This window comes from Condylura cristata, unplaced genomic scaffold, assembly GCF_000260355.1.
Source record: "Condylura cristata isolate star-nosed mole 26May11 unplaced genomic scaffold, ConCri1.0 scaffold00003, whole genome shotgun sequence".
In the NCBI taxonomy this organism is placed as follows: Eukaryota; Metazoa; Chordata; class Mammalia; order Eulipotyphla; family Talpidae; genus Condylura; species Condylura cristata.
The window spans coordinates 9,554,845-9,575,716 of NW_004567104.1; the positions used below are offsets into that span (position 1 = coordinate 9,554,845).

Genomic DNA, 20,872 nt, shown 5'->3' on the forward strand with positions numbered 1-20,872 from the left:
CACACACACACACACACACACACACCCTTTCATTTTAATGCTCTCACAATGGGTAAGATGCAACTGGCATAAGCTCCGTGCTCTTTCGGGGAAGCTTCGGCCACAGCCAAAGGAGGACAAGTACCGCACAGTCCCCGCCGCGGGGCTTGGCCAACAGCACCTCAGCAAGCCCCAAATCAAAATGAGAATACAGGTTCCCTCCACATCACATTCTCTAGCCGCTGCCCCGACCCCAATCCACGCACCGAGCCCTTTTACCCTGACCCAAACCACTGGAAAGAAATCAGAAAGCGTGTTGTGCTCACCCTCAGAGCTGAGAGATCGATTTCATCCAAGCTGCGAGCTGGGGAGTCGCTCGCCATGTCTACTTCTTCGCCGGAGTAATGGAACAAAACCAGCCCGAAGCTTCTTCCTTGGAAATTCCACCTTGGTCTATTTCACTCGCGTCCTCATGCGGGTATCGGGCCAGAGGCCCCAGGCCCAACCGCCCCCGCCCACCCCGACTCCACAGCACCGGATCCCGATCCTCTGCGCTTCGGTCCGCGGGGTCCAGGAGCCCAACCTGCACGGATCTCCAAGCCCTGAGCCGCGGTGCGAGTGGGCTGCGCGCCCTGATCGGCTAAGGGCGCTGGAGCTGCGTGGGTGTATTTAAATGGGACATGCTTCTTTGCTTGTGCGTGGATGGCGGCTGCATTGGCTGTTATAATGAGACACATCAACTCCTCCACTCAGCTGGTAGCGGGGGGGGGGGGCAGTGGGGGTGGAGAACCGTACAGAGCTGTCTATCACCGCTTCCTGGGAGGAGTAAAAGAGGGGGGGCGAGCGAGGCAGAGGAGGCGTGGTCTCCGACTGGCGAGAGGCCGCGCTTCCTGACCCGGCCCCTCTGCACCAACGTGGATGGGGGAGGGGCGCTCACCCTTTCCGCCCAGGCTTTGGGGGTTCTAATAGAACTGGATCTGAAAAGCTATTCCTGAACCCTGCCGTGCTTACCGTAGGGACAAGGAAGCTTTATTTTTGTGCCTAATTCATATGCTGCAGTAAAATGGCCCTTCATCGGATTTGGGGGTTTCTTGATAGAATTCAAACGCTCTAGCGCTGAAAAACATCAGAGGAAAATGTAGAGCAACGCCTTCCTCCCCCAGTAATTATTTGTGTGGCTGGAGTAATTGCAGCCGGTGCATATAAGGACTTGTGTGCTGAGAAGGGGGATCCGCCTCCACCCGCGGAACGAATGGAGGAGAAGCGCACTTGCACTGTGCGCCGAACATGTAGCTTCAGCCCTTGGCGGCGGAACGCGGCCACCGGCTTGCGTTCGGGATCCCGAATCGTGGTTTCTCTGACGCGGGTCACTGGTCGCCAGAGACTGGGAAGGTGAGCCTGGAGCGGGAAAGCTGGGAGACCGGCGCTCCCTCTCGGCTTCGCCACACCCAGGACCTGCCCTTGCCGCAGTTCCCCACGGAAACGACCGAATTGAAACGACAAGCTTGTTCTCTGGGAGCAATAGCTTGAAAGCTTCAGGTAAATTCAAAGACAACTCTGGGAAAGACAGCTCACGCCAACTTGGGACTCTGCACTTCCCTTTCAATGAACGTTTCCGCGGCTGACCTATCCAGATTGATGGAGAAAGTTTGACTGGCGGATAAGAGAAAGCATACGTCTTATATGGCGTGTTCTCAACCCGCTTTCTCGTTTACAGCTTGAAGGTTTGCAGTGGTAAACATGTTATTCTGTTATCAAGAATATGAAGTCACTTCCCCAACACCTCCCTTCCCCCACCAAACAGCCCTCCTCAGGCCTTGGCCAGGCAGAATACCTAAGAAGAAACACTAAAATCGAAACGTTTTTGCCAAATATAGCAGTAGGTTTGAAAGCGTTATCTGCACCTTTGTTAAGATCATTTACTTTTGATCAAGTACACTATGGTTTTTTTTTTAATCATGACGATCAGCTTCAGAATAAGACTTTTGAATGAATGAATGAAAGCAATGCAGTTAATCATCTGAACGCGGATGCTAGACGACTTTATTGTTAGTACTGTACTTATATACATTGTGTGTCATGAAACTAGAAAATTGTTCCAGCATCTCAATAACCACAACAGTTGTTTAGTTTTTGCTACTCAGACGCCAAAGTTTAAAGTGTTATACCTGAAACGCTCAATTTGACCTTTTTCAAATAAAAACAACCAACACCATGAAGTATCATGCAGTTTGCCAAGTAATCTTTGAAAATGACGTAAAAATAACTACCATTTCCCATGGCTTTTCTTATTTTTTCCTTCATATACCTTTTAGTCACAATTAAGCTAATCCTAATTAACTCAGTGTTAAAAGAAAATAATTCAACATTAGATATTGAGGTCTATAAACAGAATTATTTTTAAAACCCCAAATGACATTGATGAATTGGTGATGAGAGGCCCATGGGGATTACAACTGAGTTGGAAAAATGCACAAAATGAAGAATGGTGTAAAAAGAAGTTATGGTGTAAAAATAAAAAATAAAGTAAAAATAACTAAAACCCCAAATGTATGGAAAAAGAGATAAACATTTTTTCATGGAAAATATTCATCTTATACCCCAAATTTTATTAGAAACTTCACACATAGATTAATCTTTGGAATTTAGGAAGCACTAAGGTCAGGAGGATGCTGTGATACAGGCACTAAATTCTAACCTTGCATTTAGAATTATATTAGTAAACTGTATATTCAATATAGAGATGGCTACCAAGTGGGAAAGTCCTTCCTAGGAGCCTGAGAGGATGAGGAGAGAGATGGAGGAAGCAGGGGTTTGAATGCAGGAAATACCATAAAAGGATTTATATAGCCTCCAGCTGGTAAGGGAAGAGGGACTCTCCAAATAGTTTGTTGCTGGAGGTGAACTAATGGCAACTGAACTAAGGAGAAAAGCAAAGGTTACATCAGGTGGAGCTTCACAAATTCCTATTAAGGAATTTTTTTTTAAGTCAAACATGTATCAAATTGCATCAAATTTCCATTAAAGTAAAAATTGCTTTTTTTTTGCTGTTTATGGTGATTATTTATATTATTTTTAACCAACAGTTTTTTTCTTACCTTTAAGATAACATAACTCAAACATCAACTATGGAAATAGAAAGCTAGCTACACTTGCTAAAAATAGAAACCATTAAAATACATACAGTGGAAAATAAAGCACAGCTACTAAATTCTAGCAAGCTTCCATTGCCTACCCAAACTTAAGCCCTTCTCTTAGCTTAATGAAAGAGGGGTTAAAAAGCACTAGAAAAGATTTATGGCCCTCCCTGGTGGCGCAGCGGCTTAAAGCACAGCACTGAGAAGCTAAAGCCGCTTTCTCATGAGTTCGATTCCCGCCTGCCCCGGAGGTGACCACATGGCGTGGCAGACCTCTCCTGACCCGCCCGCTGCTCCCCTCAGCAGTGTATTTCGTTGATCTGCCTGTTCTGCACTCCACTCTGTCTCTGGTGAATTCTCTCACCCTCCACACCTCTGGCCTGTATCCCAGTTCTGTATGCACAAATAAAATTTAAAAAATCTTTAAAAAAAAAAAAATTAAAAAAAAAAAGCACTAGAAAAGCTTTCAAAATTTGACCAAGTGAGATTTTTCTCTTGGTACAATTAGGAGGACTGAGGTGACTTACATCATTTGTGTGTGGTTTGAAAGTCAGCAAAACAATATGATGTGTTGTTTATGTCTGTGTAAATATTTAGTAAACTATAAAAAGCATGGACAGAGGCAGGAAGGATACAGTTCAATTTCAGGAGACACAAGGAGAAAAGGAATGGGAAGGTATAAAGGATCCTCCAAACAATGATATTAATCTATTTTCTTTTAAATAAAAACATATCAAACATAGACTGTTAAATGTCTGGTAGTGTTAAATATGGATGCTTTCCAATAGATATATGTTATATAGCTTGCTATATTTTTCTCTATATTTGAAATATATATTTAAAATATTTATGGAAAAAGTGAGAAAAAACTCAAAGAAGGTTATGTTCTCTTTATTAAATTCAGTGTTATTTAGTGTCAAATTGATGCACCAACTAAAGTCACAGTGTGGAGATTGGTAAGATGACCTGTGGAACTTCTAAGAATATAATATATACATATCTTCTGTCACCATAAGTCTAGAGACACAACATAAAATATATGTTGTAATGCTTTAAAGTTCTACAAGGAAATTGGTAACATTGTGGAGGAAGACTTCCTAGATCATAGAAGGCAGTCAGGATTATACTGCCAGTAGAGCCACCAACCAAAATATGGATGGAACCAAGTGAGAACTGAAGCAGCTTCATGTTCAGAGACAATGGCTGAAAGGAACAGACACTGCATAGTAACTAAAGAATGGCATTAATTCATTTTGTTTATTCATTCAGCAAATGTACAGATCATTCATTCACTCTTGAAACATATCATACTAGGCCCTGCAGAGAGCCAAATAATATATCTGTAAATAAATGAGCAATAATTAAGATTATTTTATATCATAATAAATGATATGAGGCAAATAAATTAAGATTATGAGAATCAGTTGTGGCACACATTGTGCATGGGTATATTGGTCCTTGGGACAAGGAAACAAGGTATCACCCCAAGCATTGCCAGGAGAAATGGACCACATACACACACACACACACACACAGAAAGTAAACTACTCATACCCCTGTTTATACCATGTCCTCTCCTGCTTTCCTTCCTACCACAATCAAAAAAGCAAACACTCAGAGTCAGCACCACAGAGAGGCAAAGAGCTATCCAAACACTAAGGTGAGCAGACAGCCCACAATCATCAATCCATTCTAGAAATCTATTATTAAGAGCACCAACTTCAATCAGTAGTCTTTGGATTGAACACTAAGTTATGGTTAATAAAGCCAAATTTTATAAAACATATTTTTTATCCTAAGAAGCATAAGACAAGATTTTTATATTCATAAGGCAACCAGGTTATTATGAAAGTAAACCCGTTAGGTAATTAATTAAGAATATATTGAAATTAAAAAATTAATAGATTGAATAACAAGTAATAATATGTTACTGATATGCCTCTATTTATGTATTGACATATTTAATGTTTATATTATAAAGTAAGCAATGTTATTAGCATATGAATTTTATAGATGAGTAAAATGAGTAACAGAAAGACTAATTAACTTGCTCAAGGCAACAGAAAAACATGATTGAACCAGAACTTGAATTCAGGGCCTAGTTACTATGTTACACTGACTCAGGCTGAACTAATTATTAATTATTCATTAATCAGCTGGAAGATTGTTTTCGGGTTTTTTTACCCCAAATTGCAGGAGAAATGTTACAGGAATGGATGAAATTTTAAGTAAAATGGAGGGTAAATCCAACGTTCCAAATTCATTTAGTATAAAATCAGGAGAATAAATGGAAGGAAATACTCAAATACTTGAAAATGTCAATTATTTTCATTTAAAAAACTCCCCCTTTTAGGAAATAAAAAAAGCCCACACTTGAACAAAAGTTGGAATTTCAGAACATCAGGTATCAAAAAGAATCTTCAACTAGACCATCTACTTTTCATCAGGAAAAATGAACTAATGCACAGTGGGACAAAATACTTTAAGGGGTTATTTTTATTTTTATTTATTGTTTTTAAAAGATTTATTAATTTACTCATACAGAACTGGGATACAAGCCAGAGCTGCAGGGGCCATGAGAGTATTCACCAGAGGCAAAATGTAGAGCAGAACAGGCAGATTGACAAGTACACTGCTGAGGGAAGCAGCGGTTGGGTCAGGAGAGGTCTGCCACACCATGTGGTCACCTTAGGGTCCAGGGATTGAACTAGCACAGAAGCTGTTTCTGCCAGCTTACAGTGCTGCTTCCAAACTTGGTGCGCCACCAGCGAGGGCCAGGGTTTTTTTTTTTTTAAAGATTTATGTATTTGTGCATACAGAACTGGGGTACAGGCCAGACGCTCAGGGGCGGCGAGAGGCTTCACCAGAGACAGAATGGGGAGCAGAACAGGCAGATCTACAAAGTACACTGTTGAGGGGAGCAGCAGGCGGGTCAGGAGAGGTCTGCCACGCCATGTGGTCACCTCCGGGGCAGGCGGAATCGAACTCATGCTGAAGCGGCTTTAGCTTCTCAGTGCTGTGCTTTAATCTGCTGGGCCACCAGGGAGGGCCGGCCAGGGGTTATTTTTAACCTAGAATTTTTTACTTAGCTAAACTAACATTTAAGCAAACACAAATATTGACAAATATTTTCAGACATATGAGAATTAAAACGGATGATCATCGCTTCAATTATTTGAACATATATTCCACTAAAAAGCAAATTGAATTCTAAAATAAAATCCATGACCTAAAAAACAATGGTAAGCAAAGATAACAAGTTCTGTTACCCCCTCAAAGTCATTCTCATTCTTCCTCACTGACAGAATTTTGATTTGGGAATATATGTTTTTAAAGATTATGGGCTCTCTCCAGCCAAGAATAGTTACTGTTACCACTCTAAACTCATGGTGGTAACTCTATTCTCTCTCCTAAAGATTGGCTTGCAAAGCAAGTGTAACAAAGTCATGCAACACTGAGTAAGGTGAAATGAAGAGAGGTTTGGTGGGCATTGAATGAATGGGCTTTTTCTTTTAAAATTGCAGAGGGGAAGGAGAAGAGATAAGAAAGGAAAGAGAAGGAAAAGCAGGAAATTCCTGTGTGCAGTAACCATCCTTAAGATTGGCTCCCTTTGAGCCTAACCAACCCCTGCTGTTTACAACTTTGTATAGTTTCCTTCAACATAGATATTGGGGACTTCTTAAACTGGGTGATGAAAGACATTCGAGCTTTTACCCTGTTCCCTTGCTCCATTGCTTTAGGGCACAATTTCTCACCCTTAGCACAACTGATATGCTGGACCTGAATGCTCATGCTCTGGAAGGCTGCCCTGTGTAATTTGGATATTAGACAACATCCTGGTCTTTATCCACTAAATACCAAAACACTTTCCCAGTTGCGAAAACCAGAATATCTCCAGACATTGCCTATGTCTCCTGGTAGCCAAAAGCACACCACTGAGAACCACTGCTCTAGGAAGAGCTAGTCAGCATGTTCTGAGGATATTCATACAAGCTGCCCTCTGTACTCATAAATTGCCCTGAAGTCAAGCCTTCCAATGACTGTGTTCATAACTGGTTCTAAGTGCAGCTTCATGAGCAATATTGATACAGAGCAACCCAACCCAAAAGCTGAAAATTCCTGACCTATAGAAAGTAGGAGAGAAAATAAACTTTACTATTGTTATAAGCCATGTCATCTTCAGGTAGGGTTCAGTGCATATGTCATATCTGCAACTGTAACAGCTCTTTCCCTACCAGGACAGGATGAGCTTGAGAAAGAAACAAAAGCTGAGCCTTATTCACATCTTTGATCCACTAAGTTAACTAACCCAGCATCAACCTATCACTGAACTTCCTTTTACAAGACCTAATAAATTTCTATCATCTGGTTTAAACCACTATTAATCGGGTATGTTGCTATTTGCAGTGGAAAATTCTTGTTACATAAAATAAAAATGAAAACTTTTGTCTTTATCATTGCCGACTCATGAAATAAAAATAATCATGAAAGAATGATGGTCTACAAGTAAAATAATCTTGTTATGAAGGTAAAAGAAAAGGAGAAAGAGAAAATCATGTGAAGTTTTTTTGTCTTATAGAAAGATTTTTTTCTGTAAAAAGAAACTATTTCTGGCCCTCCCGGGTAGCACAGCAGGTTAAAGCACAGCACTAAGGTACTAGTTCTAAACACATACAGAAAAAGATAATTCAGCATGATATGTGTCACCGTAAAAGCAAATATGAATACTTAAGTTACAAACACCTTAAGTAAAAATAATGAAACTGAATTCAATCAAATGAAGAAAACTAAAAATATAAACCTGACTGTGTAGTGGAAAGGCATGTCTGGGGGTGTGGGCTCACCTAGCATTCATTCTGCTTCTGTACACTACTAATCCTCTGAAGATGTCCACATTCTTGTCCCTAGAACCTGTGAATATGGGGCCTACATGGAAAGAAGGACTTTGCAGATGTGATTAAGTTCAGGAATCTGTAATGTGGAGATTCTCCTGGGTCATCTGAGTGGGTCCAGTGAAAACTGAAAAAGTAAAATGGGGATGCAGAAATGGAGTCAGAGTTAGAGAATGATGTAATGTGCTGGAAAGGCACAAAGAAACGCAGGATCACTGGTTTTCCAAGTGATAGAACGGGTCATCAGCCAAGGAACGTAAGTAGTCTCTAGAAGCTAGAAAGGCAAGAAAACAGATTCTCCTCTACTCTCCAGAAGGAAATATAGACCTGCAGAAACCTTGATTTAATTTCTGTAAGACCCGATTTGGAGTTGTAACCTCTAGAACAATAAGATAGCACATTTGTAATGTTAAAAGTCATTATGTTTGTGGTAATCAGTAATAGAAAACTAGAAATACCTCCTATACCCACATTTCATTTTGAGTAGTTATCTATTTTCCCCTTGGTTACAGTTTTTGGGCCTATTTCTCAGGGCTTTGTCCAACAGTAGCTATGGGTGAGTGTGTGTGTAAAACTGAAACAGTACAAGTTCCCTCCAGAGCAACCTGGAACTTAAGAATGGGAGACAGGCTGAAAATGTGTGTATCCTTTCATTCCAGTTGTAGAGTACCTTACCCATAAGTTATCTCCTTGGGTCCAGCCCCTTTTCTCAGAATTTACCTTAGTTCCTGTCCCGTGCCAAGCTTGCTTCTCTGTACTGGTTACTTTTTTGCTGTATAACAAAGCATCTCAAAATACAATGAATAAAACAATTTCTTTATATCATAAATCTGTAATCTGGGAAGTGTCTGGTGGGAATGGCTAATTTGCTCCACAGAGTTATCAACTAGGCCTAGAGGACCTGCTTCTAAAATAGTTCACTTCTATACCTAGCAAGTTGGTGCTGGGCCATCCACTGAGCACTCTGCCATGGCAGATGGCTGCGAGCTTTGGTTCTCCACCCAGAGTGTTTTTCCCATGAGCTGTTGGGGCTTCTTCAAGTATCTCAAGACAACCAGACAGAAGCTGTATCACCTTTTATGAACTATTCTTAAAAGTGATAAGATTTCATGTGGCCTTGTCACAAATCTACCCAGATTTAAGAGGAAGATTCATACATCCCACATTATATTGGGAAGAGTGGCTAAATCACATTGAAGAACATGTGGGAGGAAGATATTGTTACAGTATTTTTGGAAAGTAAAATCCTACCACATCCTTCCAACTTCACTATTAATTTTCTGTCCTCATTATCCTTGCTTTTTGCTTATGTAAACTGAATTGGATTTTACTGTTGTTTGCAACGAAAGAATAATGTAACAAGCAAGAGCACAAACATATCAGAATAAGTATAAATATTTAAATCCCCCTTATTAAAACACAGAAGCGCTCAAAGTGTTTCAAAGCGAAGGAAAGCAAAACTGTCTTCAGTAAACTAAACATACACATGCTTATCAACTCAGCCATAGGAAAATAACACTTGACCAGGTCACATGGTAAAGTTTGGTAACTTCCCAGAGGCAGCTATTCTAGAGATCACATTCTTAGGCCATATGACATTCTTAGGTCAACTTCCTATCATAGATTTATCTGATGATTGATTCAAATTCTGGGACTACTTTCACTAAAATAACTTTTGTCTGTCTCTGCTAAAACTTACTTCATGAGAGTCAGCCAGAAATATATGAAACAATTCTGCCTTAGAAAAGAAAATACCCATTTCCCATTGTGTAAATATACCTCCAAACCCTTTCATTCCATGGGTAGTTTTCTTCTTTCTTTTCCAATTGGTCTTCCCTCTTATCTTCTTGTCCAAGCTGGACCTCACTGTGTTTAGAAGTATGATATAAGTATGTTATAATTCATACAATATGAAAAGTATGATCTTTGAGGTCAAATCCCAAACCAAAAATATTTGAAATAGAGTTATTTTGTTTGCCTCAGATGGGTGGATGGATGGACGGACAGACAGACGGACTAATAAAGATAGATGGATATAGGTAATTTTTTAACCTTGTAACGCTTGGAATAATAATGCCTAGTGATGATCTCTCTTTTATAGTAAGCAGTTTTGGAGCAATTTTGCTAATATCTAATACCATTTAAGCCAAAAGACAGAATAAAACACTTTATTTAAATTACTAATGTCACATTTTCCCCAAATATGAAAAATTATTTTTACTTCAAATTTGGTAGGCTTTTTCAAAACAGCAATTTCTGTTTTCATTTTTTTGACAAATTTCTGACAACAAATATGTATAGAAATTTTAATATGCAGCTGTGATCCTTCAATATTTATAGCAATTTTTGTTTAAATCCTAAAACAGTTTTAAGTTTAATTATATTCTAGTCAAATAATGAAGTGTTCAGCTTGCTTTTTCCTCAATACCTAAAGGATCTAACCTAGTGTCTTGCAACAGTAAGCATTCTGTACCTGTCTTTATAATGACTAAAGACACTATAGTAGAAATGACATAATGACATTAATCCTGACCACCAGCGTCTGTCTAGAGTATGTCAGATGCCTGTGGTGCATTGTTTCCTGTTGGCTGTCTCAGTCTCCCTACATAATTTTTCTGCAAAACTGTGTCCTACTTGATTTTATATTCTAAGCTTCTCTATATCACCACCACACACATACACACACAATAGTTTTCAGCTTTTTATTCCATACCCATATATTTGCTTTTTTCTTTTTTAATGATATATACTTTTTAAAATGATTTATTTTATTTATTTATGCATTTAAGACAAGAGCTAGGATGTAGGCCAGAAATGCTGGGGGTGGTTGGGTGGGTGGGTGAGTGGGTGGGTAAGAGAGTTTACCACATACTGGGGAGCAGAACTGGTATATCTACTGAAATATACTGCTGAGGGGAGTAAGGAGCAAGACAGGAGAGGTCTGCCACACCATGTGGGTTACCTCCCTGGGCAGGGATTGAACTCGTGCTGCAGTGGCTGCAGATAGCTTTATAGAGCTGAATCTTAACCCGTTGGGCCTTCAAGCAGGACCCCAAGTTCATATATTTGAATGGCATAGCCACACTTGTTAGCCCAGAACCGGGAGAGGAGAAAGTGGGGCTCAGCTAGACTTACATGAAGTCATAGAGTAAATATACTTTTTATCAGCTTTGTAAAGCTGGAAGGAAACTTAGAGATAACCATATCCAACCAACCTTCTCATTTCTCTGATAAGGAAACCAAGGTCCAGAGACACTATGTAATTCGTTCAATGTCACACAGTTTGCACAGAAAAATACTTTGGGAACTGAAGGCTTTGTGCTAAAAATAAACACCACAATAACAGAAACACAAAGCTGTATTTGATATTTGTATTTGATCTACATTACCAAGCCACTGTTCCTTCTACTATACCATAATGCACCCCAGACATTTAATGAACTACCCACTTGTGTTGTGCTTTTTATCTTAAGGAAACTGTAAAGTACACAACTAGTTTTATTTTCCTTAATGTGTGGGCTGCCCAACATCTCCAAGCTAAATGAGTGGGTTTGCCATGTCTGGTTCATTCTGGCTTTAATGTGGCAGGAAGTGCCAAGAAGCTTCCTTGAGTGGGTTCTTTAGAGAACCCAGGCAATAAAACAAGAAATGGAGAATTGTGTTGATCAGTTGGTCAAAGAAGGTAGAGGCCAAACCTCTCTAGAGATTTAATGCTTGTCATGCAATTTCATACAAGACCTGTAAAGTCTACACTGGAAATGTGTAATCATGCTCAGAGAGTTTAAGACATTACATATTATATTGTTGGTTTTCTCTTCCACCATGAATCTGTTGAGCACAAGGAATTTTCTTATTTGGTACTATTTTTCTAGTGTCTAGCATAATGTCTGCAATAACATGTTACTACAATTAATAAATCTGTGTATGATAAAGCTGGTAAAGATAGAAGATGGACAGAACTAGTCACACTGAAACCAGGAAGTTGGTCAAGTTTTTTTTTTTTAGCTCATTTTAAGTGTTAACATTTTTTGGGTAAAATTATGTCAAAAAAGGATAATAAAAATCAGTTTTGAACCCAATTTCTCATCCACTCACAAAAGTATAATTCATTCACTTATCAATATATTCATTAAAAATATGTTGAATGCAAGGAACATAAAGGTAGTCTCTGCCTTTATCATTTAGGCATCTAGATATCATCTTTGATGGTTAAAGCCTTTATTTGTTTAGACCAAGGAAATCACAGGAGTAGATTATATCTCTGCAAGTATCTTAGTCCATTTCAGTTTCCATAGCAAAATATCAAGGTTGGGTGGCTTATAAAGAGAAGAAATTTATTTTTCACAGTTGTAGAACAGAGAAGTCCAGGACCAAGGTACTGACAAACTTAGTATCTGGTACTTGCCTACTTCCTCCTAGAAGTTGTATCCTCAAGTAGCAGAGGTAGGGGGCAAACTAGCTCTCTGGGCACTAATTTTAATCCTGATAGCCCTGCCCCTCATGATTTAGTCACCTTCCAAATATCTCTACCTCCAAATACTATCACTTCGGAGGGTGAGATTTTGACATATGAGTTTGGGCCCATACCAGTCAGAAACAAAACCCATTCTCATGCCATTAGAGGCAACATGGATGGAGCTGAAAGGAATATTCTAAATGAAAAAAGTCAGAAAGAAAAAGATAAATATTGATCATTCCACGTGTATGTAAATGTATAGGTAGGCAAACAAAGGTAAAAGAAAATCTGCAAACTAAGCATGGCACAGAGGCATATAGAAGGAGGGAGGGAGGGAATGAGAGAGGTCAAAAAGAGAAGGAAGAGCACAATGGATTAAGGTAGTAGATTATGGGTGCTATGGTGGTGGGAAAACTACAGGAACTACAACTGAGGGGAGAAGTCAAATACTGTCCAAAAAATTAAGAAATGACATAAGAAAAAAGTACTGGAAAAAGATAAAAAAATGTAATTTGGGGAATACTGGATAATCACATGCAAAAGAATGAAACTGGAACACTATCTTTTCTATCTCACAAAAATTACTTGGAAAAGAGAGCAGGTTTAAATATCAGATCAGAAGAAGTAAAACTCTTGGGGGGGGGGAATAAGGATATGGTTTGGGCAATGATTTTTGACATTGATCTTGGCCATGATTTTATTTGATATGACACCAAAACTATCAGAAACAAGCAAAATTAAACAAGTAGAACTGAGATTATCATCACAGAAAAAACGATTGAAACAAAAAACCTACAATGAGATATCCCACAACCTTGTGACAATGGCTACAATCAAAAAGATAAGAAATAACAAGAGTTGGCGAGGATGTAGGGAAAGGCAAAATGATGGTTTATGGTGGAAATATCAATTGGTGCAGCCCCTATAGAAACAGCATGGATTTGCCTTTAAATATTACAAAATAGAGCATATGATCCAGCAATTCCACATGTGGGCATTTGATTGAAGGGAAAAAAACTCAGTGTTGGGGCCCTCCCTGGTGGCGCAGTGGGTTAAAGCACAGCACTAAGAAGCTAAAGCCACTTCAGCATGAGTTCGATCCCCATCTACCCCGGAGGTGACCACATGGTGTGGCAGACCTCTCCTGACCTGCCTGCTGCTCCACTCAGCAGTGTACTTCGTTGACCTGCCTGTTCTGCTTCTCACTCTGTCTCTGGTGAATCCTCTCACCCTCTGCTTTTCTAGCTTGTACCCCAGTTCTGTATGAATAAATAAACAAATCTTTTTAAAAAAAAAAAACAACAAAAACAACTCAGTGTTGAAGAAATAGCTACAATCCCATATTTATTGTAGCATTATTTGTAATAGGAGATATAAAAGCAACCTACGTGTCTGTTAATGGAGGAATGGTTAGGAAATGTGGCTGTGAATATATGCAATAGAATGTATCCAACCATAAAAAGGAATTAAATCTTGCCATTTCCAACAATATGAATACACTTTGTGGGTATTATTATAAGTCATATAAATCAGCTAGAAGTAGACAAATACCATGTGATCTCACTTACATGTAGAATCTAAACCAAACAAAAACTACTCATCAATACAGAGAACAGATTAGTGGTTGCCAGAAGCAGGACTGGGTTATGTGAAATAGGCACCAAGAGTTAAAGTTATAAAATAAATATCATGAGGACATAATATGCAGCATTGTGAGTATAGTGTAATTAATAATACTATATTGTTTTGTGTGCTTGAAATTTGTTAGAGGAATAAATCTTGAAAGTCTCATTACAAGAAAATAATTGTATGTACATGGTGATGGATGTCAACTAGACTTACTGTGCTGGTCATTTTGCAATGTATTAATCATCATGCTATTATATCTGAAATAAAAATACTGATCTATATATGTTAATTATATATCAGTTAAAAAGAAAGAGGAAATAATGAAAATTTATCCCAAATCAAGTTAAAAAGAATATTTTCTATACTGTAGCTCAACTTCACTTTTTGTAAGGATACTTTCATTCACACTTTTTTTTACAAATGTCAATGAGATTAAAGCTTGTTCTTGAAAACCAGGTACTGAAACACCCAACTGTTACAGCCAAGGGTTCAGTGAACTTTCAGTAGTCTTTCCTTTTTATTAATGCTCTATATTGACTAACTTACCAGCCTAATTTTCTGTAAAAGACAGTGATTCTTCAAAAGGGCCTGCTAGTATATTTTTGGTTGTAAGGTAGCATTGTTTTATAGAAATGAAATGTTCACATGTTCATAGTTAGATTATTTGTATAGTTTTTTTTTTGACAGTACCTTACAAAAAGTCATTTTAAAAAATATTTGTATTTAGCAAATATACTCAAAGGATTCCTAAACTCATTAATGTTTGGGAATCACTGGCCTCTGTTGAATGGATTGGAAGAGCTGATGAACTCTGACTTTTTTGTGAAAGGCATGGAATTCCTTGGTTTATGGGTTCTTCAGTTGTCCTTACTATGGAAACTTTTAATAACAAACAATGGACCATCTTCCAAAAAAAAAAAAAAAATGGATATCTGCACAGTGTGAGATTTTACCATGATTTTAGGAGAGTTCATGGAGCTCTTAAAGTTCATCCACAAAGTCTGAAGCCCCAATTTAGAACAAGTTTTACATTTTCCAGCAAAATCTGTCACTGAGTGCCTTGAACAATACAAGGAAGTCACTATCAAAAGAACATGCACATTTCTTTGATTCTTTAGGAGACAACATTAAGCCCCCAGACCCAGCTAAGAAAAGAATCTGTCATGACACAACAGCATAGAAAAGACTATAGATTTGGTGACAGAAGATCTAGATTCTGCAAGTTACACTTTAGGGTGCAAATACAGGGCAAATTAAGGTTAGAAAGTTACAGTTCAAGGAATTCTAAAGTTGTATCATCTCCATTTTACAAATTGGAAACAGAATTAGCAAGATCAAATAATACATCCAAAGTAATATTTAGCTTATATAGATCGAGTCAGGTTTCAATCAGATATGTCTGGCTTAAAACTCACTTTTTTCAAATTATTCTGTGCATAAGAGAAACTGGGTGTGGTCAGTCCCTGCAGCCACTCTGCCTTAGAATGACTGGCATGGAAGTAAGGGCCTCCGTTGGCCCACTAATTTAGTATATATGACTTCTGAATTAGAATTTGCTAGACTGCAAAAATATTTGGAAGTCACGGCATTTCACTCTATATTTCAGCTTACACGTAAGCAAAAAGCTTGTATGATAATATCAACTTTATTGGGAGGAATACATAAGAAGACACATTTGAAACAGCTGTGGAATTATTCAGATGGAGAATGTTAGTGTCATTACTACAGGGCATAGAAATAGAAAGTTGCTCTCTTTAAAATCTTTACGGCATCGAACTCTCAATCTTGGTGATATGTTTCATGCACCTGAGAAAACATGCTAGTGTTTATATGGTATTAGTTTAGATTTGAAAGCTCTGGTGCTTCTATGTATTTTTGAATGTTTAATTATGCACACATTATTAAATCCATAATTGGATTTTAAATTACCATGAATACAACTTCTCAAATGTAAATACATTTGATCTGCCTTTCATTTAAAATCCAGACATGATTTTGAGTTTATCATACTTTTTTTTTTTTCACTTTTAGAGTGTTCCTTATTTTGCAAAGACTTTTCATCAGTTATTATTCCCACGTAAGGTACAAATCTCATTTTGACTCTAGCCATCATTTTGGAGCAAACAGTTTGTCATGGTAGGAAATAATCATGCATTTAAAAAACAATTTTTGTATTTGATATAATGCACTCTTACATGTAAGAATTTATACATTTATAATTCCATATATATATATATAGGTTGAAATTCAAGTATATATATATATATATATACCTTACCAAAATAAGAGTTTTTATTTACAAATAAATAAAAACTGGCAAATTGTGAAATTTTTTATTATACTTGTATTGAAAAATTATTTATAATCGTAGTTTTTTTGTCATGGTATAAATAAATAATTGTGATTATGTGTGAGATGAAGTTTTGTAATATTAATACATTAAGTTCAAAATCAAATATTTAGAAGCTGTGAATCCTTTAAATACATCTTATAAAAATAAATGCCTTATTTTTAAATAGGAAAAAAATCAGGACTTTTGGACTTAGAATTAGAAAATTATCAGTCTTCTTAGTTAAAAGTTAACAGAGTAATCAACGAAATAATACCAATTCTGATGTGCAGTCCAGTAGCTGAAACTTAGATATGTATATACATAAACACAATTAAATAACTATGAAAACAACTAGAAAAACTCATACTAGGTTAGTAAAGCTTACTCAAGGACTATTCCAGTATTTTTCTATAGACTGGGGACCCGGAGGGTGAGGGGAGGTGGAGGGGAACAGGGTTAACAAAATATTTCCAAATAAAGAATTACAAGAACTTTAAAGTCCTAAGAAATGACTATCTTCTAGAATGAGGTCAGGAAACTATAGAACAGGCTCAGTCAGCTGCCTGATTCATAAGTTCCATTGGGTTCTGCTTGCCACTGTCTATTATTGTTCTACAATCATAGAAAGGAGTATTTTCGATACTAAAATATTTAGTATCTGGCTCTTTAGTTTACTGAACCCTGATCTAGAAAGATAACTCACAAGATAAAATGAATAGATGGTTCTTTTCAAAACAAATAATTTGACTTTTATCAGAAAGAAACTGAAATAATACACACATATATTTGTAGTTAGATTGATCATTTTACAAAGGCAACAATGACTCAGAATATTCTGTGAAAGTCAAGGTAAAGCATAATATTGGAAATGTTGTTTTCCACTTTAGTGACTAAAGATACCATGCAAATTGTTCAATCTTATATTCGTTTGTACTTTGCCAGCCCTTGACCCCCATGACCCTAGGGTAAGGACAAACTAAGAGGAAGCTAGATGTAGATTTCCCACTTGTTTCCCTGAAAATCCACTCCAGTGGATGGAACTGGTATTGCTACTTCCTAAACCAGATCCACAGTTCTTTCACTGCAGCTTGTTACTTGGCTGGTAATGAGAAAAGTTCTAGATTTGCCTCCAGAGACAACATCTCCATAAGCTGGAGCCATTCTTTGAAGTTGGCTGGTTTGTGATTTTTCTCTTTGACCAAGATTTGCTTGTCACATTATGTCCTACTTTCCAGTTACTGTTACTCCCTTAATGATATCTGATTTTCTGGCAAACTCCTTAGGCTTTAAGCTGTCTAAGAATTAGTTTATGTCCCCTGGCTACAATTATGCTCTTGACCCAAGTGCTGTTAGACATTCTCTGTCTTGATTGGATGAATTTAATTGTGCTATATTGTATGCTACAGATAGTTGTTCCAAAGGAACTTTTTCCTAAACATGGGCAAGGTTATAACATTCTAATCTGCGCTACTAGAAATACTTTAGTCACAAACTGAGGCCACTCTCTGCATTGTAAAATTTTGTTTTCACATCCATTGGTTTGAGGACTTCAAACCTGAAGGATTTTCTAAAATCTATTGTGTCCTCATCCTGAGTTGTATAGCTTACCACACACAACAACATGTGTTTTCTGATCTCTTTTACTTTGTGGTATATGACATCATCAATAATCAAGCTTCAGTTCAACTACTGCCACATAAGAAGCTGAAATATTTAAAGGCTGAGAACTTGCCTGAAGATCAGGTTTTACTAATATATCTTTTATAACTTATTTGCTGTCAAATGCTGATATAACTGGAGAATATTCCTCCCAAAAAATATATTTCCCAATTAACATTTATCTCAACATTAAAATTTCAGCACCGCAGACTATTGAAGAAGGATCATCACCCGTAAGCTGGCTAAAGAGATAACTAGATCCGTCTCTTCACATGCCACTGTAATGTTGGTGACTAAAGTAGGTGTTCAAGTCCCTCAGGTGCTCCTCAGGACTGGCACTGTCTTTGGATGCTGAAGAGATTCAGCCCAGTCCTGAAGAACATAAAAAAAAATTCAACTCAAGAAGACCAGGGACCATGGGTCTCCCTGGTGGTGCAGTGGTTAAAGCACATCACTATGAAGCTATCTGCAGCCACTGCAGCATGAATACGATCACTGGTCAGGGAGGTGACCCATATGGTGCAGCAGATCTCACACTGCTCCACTCAGCAGTGTACTTCCTCAATCTGCCTGTTCTGCCCCCCACTCTGTCTCATAAATCTTCTCACCCCTCATCCCCCCACATCTAGCCCATATCCCAGTTCTTGTATGCATTAAAAAAAAAGAGGTCAAATAGTCAAACTCCCCACAGTTTCTCTCTTCTGATGTCTTAATTTTCCTGATCAGAACTTTGTGAAGCCAAAGTGTATTTTTTTTTTAAAGATTTATTTACTTGTGCACACAGAACTGGGGTACAGGCCAGAGGCTCAGGGGCGGTGAGAAGCTCCACCAGAGACAGAGAGGGGAGCAGAACAGGCAGACTGTTGAAGTACACTGCTGAGGGGAGCAGCGGGCGGGCCAGGAGAGGTCTGCCACGCCATGTGGCCACCTCCGGGGCAGGCAGGAATCGAACCCATGCGGAAGCGGCCCCAGATTCTCAGTGCTGTGCTTTAACCCGCTGCGCCACCAGGGAGGGCCCCAAAGTGTATTTTTACCAAAGCCATTTCTTGTCTCTTTGAGCCCTATACATAGAATGCTTTCTGTTTTGCTGCCATAATCAGAGGTTTGTGAGTTAAAGAAATGAGTCCTTGATAATAATACACAGCCTCCCAAATGCCCAATTGGCAGAGATCCTTCATAATTTTACAAGTCACAAAATAATTTGTTAGAGATTAAGCCTTAATGTCTGGAATTTTAAGAGGCTCTCGGTCATTCACATTGTGACTTGGTGAAACCATGTCAGATTGTACATCTGAAATGGATGTTACAGGAAAATGACATCTAGAAATCTGCTGAGACATTCAGACCCTAGGCATACAAAATCAAAGGGGAAATCTACCGTGTTATTGCTGAACTGACATGTGGGTAAAAATAGTATCTTCCATAATTGAGATATCTCCTTCATAGGTGGAAAAATGTTCCCATTTCCAAATACTGTTCTTGAAAACTCAAACTGTGAAAAAACAACTACAAAAAGAAAATTTCCCTTGTATGCTTCACACTTCAAAAACAATATCATTTTCATTACTGAATCATCAAAGCTTCCTGAGTAATTTTGAGGTAAAAGACCAATCACCAGCCTATTTTGTTTTCCACCTCACCACAGCAAAAACAACCCAGAAGTGGTCTGGTAAAACTGCAAAGTAGACAAGGTGTTTCTGTGACTTGTTTCCACTTTTCTCCCCCTTCAGTCTCCCACCTCACAGAACTCCTAGCTTCTTCCCTGCTTCTCCTCCCCCAGATTTAAATGGCACATTATTCCCCAAGGAAAGGCTTTTACCCTTTCCTTTCCTGGTGACAGAGCTGAGCCCTATTCTCCTCTCAGCTTTACCTAAGCTGGGAGCTGCTGTCTGCCCTTTCATTTATCTCTAATTCACTCCTTATCATATTCCACAGCAACCATTCTCAATATTGTCTTGCCTTCCAGCACCACCGGCCCCAGTCCCACACACATACTTACCTGGCCATCTCTTATAAAAAGGGCTTTCCTGCCTCCAACACTGATCTCATGGAGGCTTGGGGCTGGTTGGCTACCATTCACAGAAGATTCTATGAAAATGGAATGTCCTGTAATTGTATACTTTAAACACTCTGATGAGGGTTAGAGGTATGAAAAGTCATTCTCCTGGAAGAGGTCATCTGAAGGGAATGTCCACAGCTTAACTCTGGTCCCCCTCAAGATTCCTATTTTCTTCATTTCTCTCCCCTACCCCGTTTATTAGAACCCTCTATGGATTTAAAGAGAATTGGGTTTGGATGGGTGATACTGCCACTTTCTAGCTGCAAGACATTAGGAGAATTAGTTAAATCTCTAAGTATTACTTTGTTATTTAGGAAATAAAATCCTTAACTCCAATGCTACAATGTAGACTAAGTGAGATCATGTAAGACGGCTGGCCTGGGACACAGTGCAGTAAAAAAAACTGCTTTAAACAGACTCTATATTTATCTAGATATAATTGATATATAGCATTATATACTCAATATGTGTATATACTGTGAAATGATGACCACAAAAGTCTAGTTAATATCCATTACTCTGCATGGTTACATTTTTTTTTTCTCCTGATGTGATCTTTCAAGATTTACTCTTAGCAAATTGTAATAAAATACCAAAGAGTGTTATTAACTATAGTCCCCCTGTTGCACATCACATCCTCCTGACATATATTTTACAACTAGAAGTTTGTACATTTTCATTTCCTTCACCCATATCATCTACCACCGCTACTGGTGGTGGTTCATCTAC

The 20,872-nt window shown here is 38.3% G+C and overlaps 1 protein-coding gene and 1 pseudogene across 6 annotated transcripts in view; both read right to left on the reverse strand.

Annotated features, from left to right (window-relative positions):
- Window positions 1-720, reverse strand: part of TNIK (TRAF2 and NCK interacting kinase) — a 403,269-nt gene extending 402,549 nt beyond the window's left edge. For all 6 annotated transcript variants that reach the window (XM_012732327.1, XM_012732316.1, XM_004674961.2 and 3 more), the window contains exon 1: window positions 306-720. In XM_012732327.1, coding sequence (XP_012587781.1) covers window positions 306-362 — 57 coding nt within the window. In that variant the 5' untranslated portion in view covers window positions 363-720. The remainder of the gene's footprint in view (window positions 1-305) is intronic.
- A 16,681-nt stretch (window positions 721-17,401) lies between these two features.
- Window positions 17,402-20,668, reverse strand: LOC101624761 (annotated as a pseudogene).
- Window positions 20,669-20,872: the final 204 nt, after the last annotated feature.